The sequence below is a fragment of the Molothrus ater genome, chromosome 2 (genome assembly GCF_012460135.2).
Source record: "Molothrus ater isolate BHLD 08-10-18 breed brown headed cowbird chromosome 2, BPBGC_Mater_1.1, whole genome shotgun sequence".
NCBI lineage: Eukaryota > Metazoa > Chordata > Aves > Passeriformes > Icteridae > Molothrus > Molothrus ater.
The window spans coordinates 40149055-40164667 of record NC_050479.2 but is presented as its reverse complement, the minus strand read 5'-3'; the positions used below and the strand labels follow the sequence as shown (position 1 = coordinate 40164667).

The 15613-nt window shown below is 34.9% G+C and overlaps 1 protein-coding gene across 19 annotated transcripts in view; it reads right to left on the bottom strand.

Moving 5' to 3' along the window:
* The window catches only part of DOCK9 (dedicator of cytokinesis 9), a 113935-nt gene that overhangs the window by 45704 nt on the left and 52618 nt on the right, over positions 1-15613 (bottom strand). For all 19 annotated transcript variants that reach the window (XR_008508255.1, XM_054514125.1, XM_036393508.2 and 16 more), the window contains exons 7-17: positions 15291-15425; positions 11550-11724; positions 10199-10266; positions 6264-6338; positions 6030-6170; positions 5456-5656; positions 5206-5328; positions 2727-2809; positions 2161-2283; positions 352-431; positions 80-267 (exon numbers count right to left, since the gene is read on the bottom strand). Coding sequence is in view for 18 of the 19 variants with exons in the window: in XM_054514125.1 (XP_054370100.1) it covers positions 80-267; positions 352-431; positions 2161-2283; positions 2727-2809; positions 5206-5328; positions 5456-5656; positions 6030-6170; positions 6264-6338; positions 10199-10266; positions 11550-11724; positions 15291-15425 (1392 nt within the window). In the remaining variant the exon portion in view is untranslated. The remainder of the gene's footprint in view (positions 1-79; positions 268-351; positions 432-2160; positions 2284-2726; positions 2810-5205; positions 5329-5455; positions 5657-6029; positions 6171-6263; positions 6339-10198; positions 10267-11549; positions 11725-15290; positions 15426-15613) is intronic.

Sequence of the window (15613 nt, the reverse complement as noted above, 5' to 3'; positions counted from 1 at the left end):
AGGGATCATCACAGAACTTAATATGCAAACAATCTTAACTAAACTGAGAAAGAAAGTGGTACAGGTTTCCTCTACTCACCTTTGCAAAAGACTTTTGACTGTCATATTTTAAGTGCTTTGGATAAACATAAAGATGATTGTTGTAGATGGTAAAAGGCTGAGTGCATTTTGGTATACAAGGAACAAACTCCTCTATTTCAAATGCTGTGAGTGTCTTGGTGCTGTTTTCAAACTGTTTCATGGGAATGTATGATGAGTTAACGTAATCTGAAAATACATTGAAAAAAACAAATAAAGAACTGAAGAGGAAAAAGCCTGAATGTCCATTTAACAGTGTTTGTTAATACTTACTTGGAAAATCTGGTGACACATTGTCAATTGTAACATCCAGATTTCCTAAAATAACAGGAAGTTTGGCCATCTTTTCAGGTCTGTAGGAAGGGGAAAAAAAACAACCTCTCAAAGTCAGGCTAAATGCAAATCAGATGCCAGTAAAAAAAGATAATAGGAAACAGAGGCAAAAGTAATATCCTGAAATAGGAATATGAGAGGAAAGGTAGTTTGAGGGTGCATGACTGATCTGGTCTTCCTTTTTGCCTAGATGCACAGTTTTCTTTTCCTTTAAACTCTCAGGAAAAGAAAAAAAAAAAGACGCAAGTGTGTCAAAGGTCACAGAAAAGCATGATTTTTTCTTTCTTTAAATTTAAATGAAACACCCTTTCAAATTCAAGTTTTGCCATGTAGTAACTCGTGGCAACTATCATTTGTAGCCAAGAGGGAATCTGTAAGGAAGTTTTAAATCTCAGTGGCCAGTGATAAGTGTTCATGGTAGTAGGATAAACCTGGGGGAAGAGAAATCAGCAAGTTTCTATCTCCTCCTTTTTCCAGACTAACAAATTCACCTTGCAAAACCCAAGTATAGATGTTATGGTGTAGCTACTTCAGAAACATGAAGTACAAGTATTTTCCATGCCAAAACCATGCAGAACCCTTTATTAGTGAAGACAGTTAGCAGCATGATTTTTTAAAAATTATTGCTTGGCAAGTCGATGCAAAGTTTTCCCAAAAAGCAATCCCATGCTGTGAAGCAAACTTCTGGTTAGAGTTGGTATTCCAGTTCCAATAGATATGCCTTAGACATTAGAAGTCCTTTCCTCCTGTATTTCCTGTGAAATACTGTACATGGTTCCACAAACAGGATGCTGAAGTAACCAAAAGCACTCCCTTAATTCACAGAGTAGTGTGGCAGGCTAATTTACTCTCTGTTTCAACTCCAGTATTACCAGTATGGTAAGGAGTACTATTATTGTCTGTTGTAATATCACACACTTTTAATTAAACTACATACTTATAATCTCAGTTCTACTATTTAATTTAAAAAATTTTCTCTACAATCTCAAGTTAAATATAAGTCTCTTAAAAATCAGTACTTAACAACACAAAAAATCTAAAATTCTCAACAACTAAAGTTCCAACAGAGTACCAGTATACGCCACTGCTACATGAAGTTCAACAAAACTTTTAGCCACTTGCTAAAAGTGAGCTAAAATATCTATTGCAAACCTCATGTCCTTATCAGATTTGCTAAACAAGTAGAAAGAAACTGTAGCCCATTTTGTGCTTAGTGATTGTTCAAGTTAATATTTATAAACCTTGCACACAAATCAATAAAATTTCTAAGTATACTTGGTAAAAATGTTCTGTTATTTAGGTATCCTGAGACACACACATTCCCAAGGAGGGTGGACTGGAGTCTTGCTTGAATCCCTTTCCCTGAGAGCCAGCATCCCCTGTCCAAGGTCAGGGAACAGATGATTTCTGCTCATACTTGTTTTCCTTTGAGAAACAGATGAGCATATTGTGCAAACGTAACTCCCAGCACAGAGATACTTCAGGATATGACAGCATGTTACATGTGGGATTATACTTCAGTCCTGCTTATAGCCCCCAAACCATCTAAAAGACAGATCTGTAGCTTGTTTGAAGGCCTTAATTATATTTATACAGATTCTATATTTGATGTGAAAGACACGTATAAATACATAGATCAAAATATTAGATGCTCTAGTTCAAGACCATAACACAATATTGTGTGGGCTAGGAGTGAGGGGTTTTAGGTTGGTTTGTTTCTGTTTTTTCAAGTGGCAAAATCAGACTTACTTCCTGAAATCTGCTAACAATTTCAACATGTCTTCATTTGAGAGTTTATTACTGTCTTGTCTGAAGAGAGCAGAAAATCTTGCATTTTTGTCCAGGGTTCCTGAGGCATCTTTAAATAATGTCCTGAAAGTAAAAATCCTGCTTTTAGCTGAGTTTATGAAAGAGTTGAAATTCATTTCAGGAATTTTTTTTATTACCGATCAGAATATCCTGTACCATCCTTCATTAAAATTCATTAAGCATTTAATATTTTACTCATTGTAGGTGAGTTTAACATATAAATAGCTCAATCTAACAAATAACTGTGAGCCATTTCATCCTTAATAATGTAAAAAATATTGACAACAGAAAATAGCTGGCAATATCTACAGTTTGAATAATCATGTATGATTATAACTCCTTTCCTACTACAGAGCTGAAGTGCAAGGTTGTTGGAAATCTTGGGTTAATTGACAGCAAAGGAGGAAATCATTTAAATAGCACATTCAGTTTTACAAGAAGGGAGATGCAAAAAGATGTTAGAGAAAAGTTAGGAAAAAATACAGATTGACAAGATTTGTCCTCACCTAGCTGCCCAGGCAAAAGGCATTCTATATTGACCTAATCTCTGGCATGCCTGCTTAGCATTCTTCAAAACTTTCTGTGCAACCTACAAGGGACAAAAGAAATAGCCGTATTTGAAAAGTTACATTTTTCTGAACCATTAGTACTCAAGAAAAAAACACACATATTGACACAAATATGAATTAGAAAATCTTCTTTAGAAGACTATAGATTAATGCAAAGTATGTGAAGGAAAAGACAATTGATAATGCCTCTTAACTATTCATTTCAGGTTAAGCACAGCCTGCTGATTTCACAGCACGTCATGGGTGAAAACAGACCCATCTACATTTCTGATAAGAAATAATTAAGCATGAGAAACATTATTATACACAGAATACAGACTGAAAGCTAGAGCAAAATTAAACTGTTTTTAAAAATAAAGCTCCAACTCCAATAAAAAACAAAAAAAACCCAACATTTCCCCTCTCGCTTGCTCCCCCACCTATATCCAGCACTCATCCTATGTAACAGAACACATTCCTGCAGAATAAGTGGTACAATATCCTGCAAGACTTGTACTACAAAATCTTCCACTACAAAGTCTCTTCCACACAGACTGTGGGGAAGAGTTGCATGAAGATCACATGGACAACCCTGTGTATGGACACTGCAACATTGTTCTCATTAAAAGTTCAAATTCTTGATTTTGTTAACTTTTAAATGAACAAAAAACTCCATTATACAGAACCAACAAATACAACCATCAGAAACTAGAAACCCACTGGTTTGAGATGTTCAACACTGAGCTGAACCACTTGGGCTTCTCTTTTCTAGAAATCAGCTTTTCCCATCTGTTCATACAGAGCAAAACCAAGGACAGACTAAAACTTCCTGAATATTATCCCTGATCTGTGCTGTTGATATTATAAAGAGTTGATTCTATTAGTGTATTTGAGAGAACTCTTCATTACCCTTTCCTGTAAAAAAAGGGGAAATAGCACTCGGAAGCATAAAACCTTAGTAAGCAATGATCATTAAATCACTGTATTCAACATTAAAGGGGAGAAAATGTGATTTTTTTTTTTTTTGGCTGTAGAATTTGCTGCTTCCATTTTCCCTTTTTCTTGTCCAGACTAGTAATTTTGCAGGGAAGTGGAACTCTCTCCCTACATTGACCCGCATGGAGGCCTATGTAGCTGGTACTGTTCTAATTTGTTTCAGATTAATAGTGTAGTCCCTAAGAACAAGAACAGAAGAAAAATTCAAACTAAGCATTCATTTATATAAAATTGTAAGTGATTGAATGCTAGAAAGCATAAGTTAATATAACCATGAGCATTCTCATTGTCCAATCCCATCATACAGGGCAACTACAAGTCCAGAACTCAGCATCAATTATGGGAACACCTGGGCTTTTTTAACCTCCCCACATGGCTCAGGCGCAAGGACACCAAAATCACCTACACTCAGTTCAGGTTTTATTTTAACTCAGAAACAGTCAACATCAAAACCAGACTCCTAAAATACAAAGCTGCTGTTTTCCAACAATAGCTGGGGGAAAAAAAACCCTCACACATTCCTGGAAAAACAAATCAGTAGGTTGATCTATATTAAGACCAAGTGAAAAATACATGGTTTTTTACATGCAGCTCAGCCAGCATCAAATTTGTAGGAAAGAACACTGTTGCCCTGCAGAGACTGAAAGTTAACTGTTTCTTCTTAGCTGAAAACAGGCAGAATGTCAACAGTAGCTGACACTGCTTACAAAAACACTTTTCTCTTGTTTGCTGGTCTGGCTATTTAAGGATAACTGTAAATCAAAAACATTGAACCTCTGCTCCTTCACTGACAAACAAGAAGTAGCAACTAACAAAACATTTGTAGCTTTGTTTCAGAGAACATCAAAATGTTATGGCATCCTAGATTCCTGGAAACTTAAGATATTTCAATGGATAATTTCCAGAAGTGATTCTAGAGGTTCTATCAAATCTGCAAAGAATTTTATATGTAATACCAGAAGCTTAATGATCTCAATGGTTCTGGAGAAAAAAAACAGCAGGAGTGCAGATAAAGTTACAGTAAACTGTTGTCACCAAAAAGTAAGACAAACAAAACATCAACTGTCTTACACTAAGTAAGATGCATTAACTAAGAGAGACATACAGTTATGATCTATATTTAACATTTCACTGTTCAGTAATTTTCAACTCAACTTTCACACTGAAGTCAAATATTCTTTTGTCAAAAAAGTTTACTTAAAGGCATTCTAAAAATTACATTGTCATAATTATAAAAAGTGAAATGAATGTTTCCAATAAAATGTTCCTTTATCTAGAATGTAATAATAGTTACTTGAAATAACTACAACTTACTAAATCAAATTATCCACTTACGTGAATTTACTATAAAACAACTAAGATTTTGATTTATAGCTATTAATTTGAAATCAATCTGGTTTGCCTCAGCATTTTTTTCACTCCACAGAAGAAAATAACATACCTTTGATGAATCTGAACTTTTCATGTATGGCTCAGCACAATGTGCAATACTTCCCTGTAGCACCTTTTCTATTCTAGCCACAAGGAAAATGTCAGTATGAGGACATGTGACTGAGAATATTCCCTAGAGATAAAACAAGAGAGAAATAAAGAAGGAAACTGCAAATTTTACATCACATAATAGAAAGCAAATGAAATCGTGCAGGAAACTTGCATCCAAAATCCTACTAGTTCAGGTTCCTAGCTCTTACCTGCTTTGGATATTGCAAGACAGTTTCATGAATGTCCTGAATTCTGTGTAAGCTGTCACCACTGCCATTCATCATTTGTTGAGATGCACTGGACAGCATGTGCCTTACTGAGGCGTGGTTCAAATCAACATGGAAATCTGCTGAAATCTTCCTGTTGTTTTTAATATCAAAAAGTGACAGTGTGACAAAGAAAGGCTCTACCTAGACATTAAAAAAAAAAGAAAAAGAGAAAGAATCAAGTGACAGTGCTGGCATCTAGATCACTGTGAAAATGTGTATGAAAAAAAGATAAGTAATATTTTCATGAACACATATGGCCATCACCCTAGGTATTACTGACAACATGTAAAAGACATTGAAAGAAAAGATTGTCTCTCCACCACCCAACAAAAATATTAGCAGCAAAGTTACTTTATGTAGATTTAGGCCTTCATTGTGATTTAAAAGAGCAAAAATCCCCATAATATACATTTCTCAATCACAACAAGGAATCGCTGCCATTAAGGATAGCGCCAACTAAATATCGGGACATTTATTTCCAAATTAACAGAAAGTAATTAGATTAATTATTTACATTTGTTGTTGGTCCTTCTTCATTTTCTGCAACGCAGCTTTGCAAATTAAAAGATAAATCATTACACCTTACAAGAATTTTTTTTCCAAATTTTTCTTCAAATGGCTTCACTTCTGGTTCAATACTAGAAAAGTCAAGTTTCTATAAAAAAAGAAAATAAATATTAAGTTAAGTTTGCTTTCATCTCAAAAGGATCAACATAAAATACCCTTGCTTCCTTGTAAGAAGTCTAACCTGTGCATCTGGATCCAAGGCAAAAAGTTTAACTCTGCTTTCAGTTTTCAGCTTGATTTCTGCTTCTCTGGTACTCTGTTCAAAATAAGAAAAAAGGTCTTGATATCACACTATTAAAGTGAGCTTTAATTTCATGCTTTTTTCTGTGATGTTCAAGGCTCCACACATTTTTGATTCATGCATTCATTTCTCCCTTGCTGAGCTTTGTACCTACATTGATCAAACATGACTAAGCACAAAGTGAGAGTCTCTTCTCCTAATGCTTTTTTCCAGCCCTAGAAGTACAAAACCTTACATCAGCAACATATAACCTTCCATGCTCATGAGAAGTACACTTCAGTGTAATTTATATATCTGCCTCCTCAAACAATAACCTCCATAATCCTATTTTATTTAAATAAAAACACATACTATGACTACAGGTTAAAGGTCAGAGTTATCCTGAGACCATAAGATTGCTGAGGAAACAACAGATCACCTAAATTAAGAAACACCATCATAGTTTTCTTTCTTTTTTTCTTTTTGTTGGTTGCTTTTTTTTAACTTTTCTTGGGCTCTACAGCCAAAGAAGTGGTTTTCCTGTGGGCAGCTGGAGAAGACCCAAAAACTTCCAAAAGATAAACCCCTCACATTTAAAAGTTACCTTGCAGAGTTCACTGGGATTTATAGATACTATAAATACTATACTATAGATACTATCTTTTAACAGTAAAACAAAAGTGAAATGGAACAAAATAGAATGTGAAGACTGTGTACATAGGTTACCTTTGTTTGAAAAAGGAATTATTTAAAGAGCATTCTATGATTTTTAAAGTCACAGGATAGGACAAATGAACATGTGCTAAAATTACCCATGCAGGAGAAATGCCATTCTTAAAGTAGCAGCTGGCTAAATGAGGATACAAAATATTACATTACAGGCAGGTGTTCTTTTTGGATCAGCCTGTATGGGTTAAAAGAAATTACAACCCAAAATGCTCATCACTGACCATCAGCAGGAAGTGATCTACTGTCTACATCTGCTTTGCTGGAGACTGAAGCAACTTCTACTATGTCTCAAGAGAAAGAAAAAAAAAGAAAACAAAAGAACAATCTCTAAGAGCTCATAACCATATTTTTAGGTTGATAACAGGAATTTTAAAAAATAATTTGGTTTAGAGGATGTATAACAGAAGAGAAAATTCTGAGGTTCTATTTTGAATATAAATGTTCCAATGGTTTTCATTTACTTTACTTTTCTAACTTTAACACAAAAAGAAGAAAAGAGGAGAGTTGCTGTGAAAGAGACGACCCAGATACTCAATACCAGCACAGTACTGTCAGAATTAGCTTGTTGAACAACTGGTATAATTGGAAAATACAGGAAATGTGAAAAAATTTAAGGGTGGCAAGAAAGTTGTGTGCATATTTTGCAAAGGTAAAATTTAGTGGCAAGAACTGAGGAGGAAGATTGCCCAGCCATAGGAGCCAGACAGAAATTGCTTCAGCTAAAGCATTTTGAATAGTTTTAGATTCTTTAGTGTTTTGTGCAGGAAGACCAGATGATTATATGCATGTTTGACTGACAGAACAGGGGCAGCTGTCAGAACTCAAGAACTGAAAATGCATGAACCTGGAACCTGTTACCATGAACCCTGTCTACAGCACATCAGTGGCTCTGTGATTTTATTGCCTCATCTGTAAAACTGAGACAATATTTTCCCACCTCAAGGTATTCTGGGACCAGTAATGGTTAAGGAGGTGCTTGGGCACACTGATCATGACAGTCACAGCTACTTCAGAGGCCTAATTTATTTTAAGATTAATAAATGCAACAAAAACAAACAACCCCAACCAACCACAAAAAAAAATCTACTACAAAACCCCTTCATTCACTCCTGGTAGTTAAAATACAGATTAATGGAACATGAAATAGGTAGGAAAGACAGATTGAGACAGATGTGTGTGCATCTAAGCACTAAAGTGCAAAGTACCATCTTATTTAGTTTATGTTATGAACTAACAGCTATTGATAGAAAAAGGAAGGCTTGGAGATATATGTACTCACAAGGGTTAAACCTTTCCTAGGAAATCTGTTTTTTCCCCCACTGTCAGGTGCTCTACAATCACCCCTGAAGGAATTTCTCTCTCCTCATAAGGATATGAGGTCAGCTATTGTGAAATTTTCCTCCTAGAACTAACAACAATAATAGAGCAACTATAACTCTTCTCAAAGAAAGCCCAATGCCCTGCAAGGCTTCCACTGGGGAAAAAAGAACCAAATCCAAACAACAGCTGAAAAGACAAGGCAAGAAAGAATAGAGGACAGAAAAATCCTCCAAACAAACACCATTTATCTAAAGCAATCAAGTTAAGACACAAAGAGTAATGAAAATGGGCAGAGTTTTCCCTGTAATTTTCCTCAGGAAAAAAAGGGCTACGAAAATACATTAGAGGAAATTATTTTGAAAGGCAATGTTTAGGAAAGGTGAATTGGAAGGGGAAATTAAAAAAAATATTTTGAAGGAAACAGAAATGTAAATGGTTATAACAATGGAATAAATAATAATAATAAAACATGCCAGCGCTTGAAGAACTGAGCAAAAATAATATTCTAGCAAATAACGAGCTTTAAGAGCTGCATGCTTCTGATCCAAAAGTTATGGAAACATGAAGTGGCAGCTGGAGTACAAAAACTATATGCAGCCCTCAAGTAAAGTCCCCTCTGTAAGGAATATGGACCATAAGCATTATAATAACTGACTGGGAAGAAAGAAAAATCTTCCACAGAATAAGAGCATCTAATTTTGTATTTATTTCTGAAACAAATTTTCATGGTCTCATGTAAATATGCTATTTGATGCTTACAGCCATTCCTAGGAAGCTTTGATTATATGCTCCACAATCCAAATTAACTTCCAATTACAGCCATAGCTGGAGCTAGATTATCACATAACAGCTTTTTGTGTACATGTGCTGAATTGATTACAAAGCAGTAACAGAAAGAATTAAGTCAGCCAACCAATTTGGGTGCTAAAAGCTTGTTAATGTATTCTGACTGGATCCTTTGATATGTTTTAGCTACTGTAGTAAATAGAATTTGGTTTGCTTATTCTCAGCTCATAAGCTGCACTACTTTCAGGAGGAGTTACTAGGTCAGACAGATCCTCAGGAAAATAAGGGAGAGCATTCCAGAGAATGGTCAAGCAGAAAAGTTTCAATACTCCAGGCTGTACCACATAGAAGAAAGAGTAAGAAAGTCACAGGAAGGAGTTTGGATTCTGCAGCTTCAATAAAAAAGGTCACCGGTTTAAGTTCTTGGGTGACTTAACAAAAATTTCTCCTTTACAAAATTCACAAAACCAACTGCAACACAGAATTCATTGATTTAACTGAAAGTCTGCAAATGGGCTGAGGAAGAGTTACTGTTATTTTCTATTTGGTTCCATTTTATTTCATGGTTGTTTATATCACACTTCACTAAGAAAAAAATTGGAAAGCAAGAACCATGGCAACACAGGAAACATCCATTAACCTGCCAGTTCATTATAAACACAAACATCTTAAAATACATTCACTTCATCACTGCTATTCAGCTGCCCTGGATTTTTAAGTCTAAAAATAAAATTTGACTTTAGTATAACTAGATTTCTATAGAAACACGTTAACACTTACCTGAATGCAATAAACCAATACAAAATATAACGAATTAATAAAATAAGACATGCTGAATTTAAACAGCATATTAAGATTTATATAGGAAACTTCAAGACAATATCTCATTTCCTTCCAAAGCAGAAAATAATGAAGCTCAAAAACCACACCTCATAAAAGAGCTCCTAAGCTTTCCAAGCACCACAAGCTACAAGCCAAAGCCTTACCTTTACTGAAAGTTCATGTGGTTAACTTAGGTTTAATACTTTATATCCCAAGTTGACATTTACAAAATATATTACCTTGGCAATTTCAGGATAGTAGTTATCAAAACTACTTGATGAGCTTTCCAGTTTGCTTTGTTCATCATCTGAAATTATAAAACTCAGTTTAAAATAAATATAAAAATTCAAATGTGCTGACAAAACTCCATAGCAAAAGAATCTAATCTTTTTTAATCTCCTACCCCCTCAAAAATGACAACCATTAATATAAATAGGTTGTGGACAACTGCATCATTTTGATGCAATGATTCTTGAAAGATGTAACTAGTTACAAAAATCATTAAAGTAGCAGTTATTTCTAATCTTACCAGAAGACATCTTTAATTTTAATATCTGCATGAGGCAAACAGATGCTCAGTGCACAAACTTGCATTACTCTTTCCACAATGCATTGTAACTTGATTTCAAAACAAGTTCCCTCTGTTCATTAGGTTCCCAGCTCTACTCAGCAACAGTTACTGGATTTACAAAGCAGCCATTCAGTTAGCTATAAACATCTTGCAGTGCTAAGGTCAACTAAGGACCACAGACTAAAATGTCTTTCCCAGAGCTAGATGCTTCTCCTTTTCAGATCTGTTTTTGTTGCAAACATCACACTAAATTCTGACAGTCTTTGAAGACTGTGATATCTCATTTTAAACTCTAATGATCCCTTTTGGTACTTTGAACTATCTATAAAAAAACAACCTTCTATAATATCCTCCAGGTTCTTTTGGATATGCATACAGTAGAGTTCACACCAGTTTCCCTCCCCATCCACCCTCAAGAGGAAAAGTGAACGAGAGGACATCTAGATTATCCTTTTGTCACTGAGATACTGGTGACATACACTGCATTCCTTACAGATACCTGCCTGACCTATTCTTAAAGGGCTCCAACAGAAAGGATTCTACACCCAAGCAGTCTATTTCAATACTTGCAGGAAATATTTGTGGTCAAGGGAATTAAATTTAAATTTAAGCCCCATATTGTAACCACCATTTCTACCTACAGTGACCACAGAACAGATTATTTCATTTTCAGCAGCATTTTACACATTCCAAAACAAGTCCATCCTAAGTTTATTTTCTTCCTTAAACTGCCTCAGTCCTGATTCTACATTGTGGGTTCTACTTTTCTAGACCTAATCAATCTCATAATTATTTTGTGGACTTGACTCAACTGGAATCAATACAGAACAGTACTGTTTTAATGCCCAAAAGGTTAAAATGCTCATCAGTTGAAGTGGACAGTGAAAAGACCTGTAATTTTTATGACCAAAGAAAACAACAACAACAAAAAAATTTAGCCACATGAAAGCCCTTCTTTCCAAAATGCAGGTAAGAAGACATGGTCACATAACATCAGCCTTGCTGCAAACCCTGCTTACCTTCATGGGACTCGCCATTTCTTTTTTCTTGCATTGCAGCCTCAAAGTTAAGCTGAAGGATTTTGTTCAGAGTGTTTATCCACTCTTCCATTTCAAGTTCACTGTCTGCAGCTAAAAGGAAACTACTCTTGTCTTGCATCTTGAGCTCAAATGCGAAACGTCTGACCTTATTGTTCTATAAGAAAATAAAAGACCTGTGTAGCACTTGACATACTGTCTAACCACTATCAGAGGAAGTTACACATATTTCAGATATTCTATACAAAAATAGTTTGGTATTTTGAAAAAATGTGTTATAATGACACTTTTTGCTCTCTAACATATGACCGTTTGAAGTTATTCACAGCACTGCAACGAGTGCAAGTAGGAAAGAGAACAGCCTGTATTCCAGTTTCCAGTCATCATTCTGCTTGCAATCATTTTATAAAAACCCAAAAGATCCCATTTTCAAATCTTTATGTACTCAGATCACCTAGAAATGAAGCTAACTAAGGTCTACTGAAAAAAAAAAAAAAGAAAACAAAAAGCATGAAATGCTATTATATTTGAGTGACAACTGTTTTCAGACTGGGCTTTTACACTGGAGGCAAAATTATAACCAACAGCAACCTCAAATGCCCCAATATTGTTAGTCATATAGATATACATAAAATTGTGAATCAGTTCCTCTTTTTCTTCCTCAACCATTTCTGTCATCCTTTTCTGCACAATTTAAACCAGGGTTTCAAATGCTACTTAGCCTGACTCATGTTTCTGGGAATGAATTCAAAAGTCTTAAATGAAAATTCTATATTATCAGCAATTTAGTTTTACAAATTGATAATGAATTAGATAAACATTAAAATTAACAGTAAGGCAGACTTAATGGTTGGGGGATTTTTTGTTTAAGTTAAATTAAATGCCAAATTACATATAAGTTTCATTGTATCTCTGATTCTTCAATTAACTACTTGTTGACAAAACAGTCAACTGTCTACCAAAGTTGAGTTTCTGTCAAGCATACAAACAAAAGTGTGGACTTCAGACAGACCTAAGGCAATCCTACCAGCTGAAGTCAGTGCTGAAATAAATGGAAAATCCTGAGAAAAGTAAACCTCTATGTGTCACAGTATAAAGCCTTGACAGAGGCATGTGACAGATGTCACAGATCTTAGATTTCACAAAACACTGAATTAGATCAACTATACCTACACATATGGCTGAATGTGTGAATAGATGCTCCACATCTATAATCAGAAAAGTCTCTATATAATTTAGTATTAAATCAAAAAACCCAACAAAACAAAACCAAAACCAAGTCTGAAAACACCAAACAGAATTATGGGAATTTCAATCTCGTTATTTAAGTTTGGGGATAAAAAGAAATCCACCCAAACCAAATACTCCAACCAAATAAAAACCCCACTATTGCACAAATTTAGCATTCCTCTTAAAACACGTTCTGATGAAGCAGCATATTCTGGTCTAACTTCATGTCTATAAGTGAAGTCAGTATTTTTCTCTTAGGCATCTACTGTCTTTGAAATAATAAGTAAGCAAATGCACTGAATGAACTCAGACCAGGGGAGTGTTATAGCAATGCAGTAGGAACTAATCTCTCCTCACTGAAAAGACTGACTCTGAAACAAGTAGTTTCATTCCAAGAACAAAATCTTGTAAGCATAACTACCTAAGAAAACCATTTCTATGAATTCCACGTCAGACTACTTCAAAGTAAGAGGGTTGGGATCCTTACACATTTTTTCCTTTGTTTTCCTCTTCTGTTAAATGGAAGTGCAATTTCTACTGTGTAGATACCACTTTCTTCCCATATGAGTTTTTAAATGCTAATTCAACACCAACAGTAAGGAACAGTAAAACAATAACGTCAGCCAGAAAGGATACAGGACATAATATAAGACAATAAAACTACATGTCTGGAATTGGGACAATATTCGATAGTTTAAATCAGCATTTACTTGCTCCCCACCAAAAATTCAAGTGAAGAAAAGAGTTATTTCCAAACCCTTTTATTCTAGCCACTGAATAACTACTTGGCTTCTTGGAAGTGAGCATTAACTGGTTTTGATTTGCATATGATGTTAATTCATAACTAGTCTCAAATTTTTACACGCAGTTTTGAAGACCAGGTACCAAGATGATCACTGAGGGTACTGTACAATACAGTACAGCATTACGAGACATAGCCAAGTATAAATTTTAAAGCATCCAAAGTACAGTTTTACTTAGAGATGACTGTATCAGCCCTACTTGCAGAAGAACAAAAGAAACAGTAATGCATTGTTTGTTTTAAAAAGCAAGCTTCTGGCAGAGTCTGAGGAAACTTGAGGTTAATTGGATTGAACTGCCGGAACAGAAAGTATGGAACAGCATGAAAGTATGTGTGAGGAAAAGAGATTTTCAGGTTTTAAATCTCAAATGAGAGAAGAGTTAGAGGTTAGAAGGGGCCTCTGGTCGTCATTTCATCCAACACTCCCTCCTCAAGCACAGCCAATTAGAGCCATTTAGCACAGCATCGTGGCCAGGGAGCTTTTGAACATCTCCAAGGATGGAGACTCCAAACCTCTCTGGGCAACCTGTGCCAGTGCTCAGTCACCCCCACAGTGAAAAAGTGTCCCCTGATGTTCAGAGGGATCCTCCTGTGTTTCAGGTTGTGCCTGTTGCCTCCAGCCCTGTCACTGGGCAGCACTGGGCAGAGCCTGGCTCTCTCCTCTTTGCACCTTCCATCAGTATTTGTATTTATTGATGAGACTACAGCTGTGTTTAGGAACCACTTTTGTGTTTGTTGGCTTGTTTTAAAAACACAAATTAAATTCACTTCAGTGGAATTGGCCAGAATTATATCTCTAAGGCAAAATAATTCCTGTAAAATTATATATATATAACTTGCAATATGATAAAATTTATTACAGTTATAAGATTTTAATAGAAGTTACCTATTAAATGTGTATCCAAAAGACAATATTACAATATTTGCAGGGCAAAAATCCTCTGTAAAGCTGTTTTATCTCTTTGTGTAAATCTCCAAACAACTTTATGTTACAAAAATATTATTTAACCAATACATTTTTATTAAACTTTGCCTATTTCTTTATTTATTCTGCAAGTTAAAAAAAACCCCAAGACCCATGGGGTTTTTCCAGGTATGCTGTGCCTAACAGAACAGTTACATGCTGTACTATAAGTACATAGCAGAATCACAAAAAAAATGAAAAACAATCTTTTCTTTGGCACTTGCTACTGACAAACATTTTACCAAAGCCCTTAACTTTTCAAAATAAAGAAAAGCACAAAAAAGTAACATTAGAAAGGTCAAACGAAAGCATCTGGAAGGGTGTTTGAATTCAATACAACTCCTGCAACAAAAATCCCACACAAGAAGCTATGAAAAACATTTTACAGCTCATGCAAGCACAAAATCTAACTGAAATAAACTTCAATTTTGTGCTGTCATTACTTTGCCAAGTTTGGGGTTCTTTGTGCATTTGCCTTTGAATTTGGTTTGCTAAATACTTGACATCAACCAGTAATTTATGTTCTTTTCAGAAAGATTTCAAAAATTCAGTCTCCTGCCCTTTGAAATATTGTTCACTGCTTTGGCAAGATGCAGCCTGTCTACTTGTTTCTCTGCATAATAGGTACTTATCTACATTCAACAACACTAATCTATATTTTAAATAAAATTTCACTTGCTAATAAATATCAAATTAATTGGCAAACAGGCAGAATAATTATAATTACCTGAACCACTCCCATGCATGAATCTAGAAATATTGATCCTTTAGGTTCTTTTGATATTTTTTCATCTTTGTAGAAATTGAGATTATAGGATCCATCACCAAGCTGGATTAAGTGGAAAAATCTTCTTTTAAATGACTAGTGAAAAGAAAGGAGGGAAGAACAGTGACAACACAAGTATCAATTAGCTTCACATTATATACCCAAAAGTGCTATTTAAATAGTAGGTAAGAGGAAAAAAGTTTTTATTTATAGATAACATAGTCAGTATCTGCAGAAAAGAAAACAGAAACCATTAATTTAAAAAAAAATATGTTATGATATCT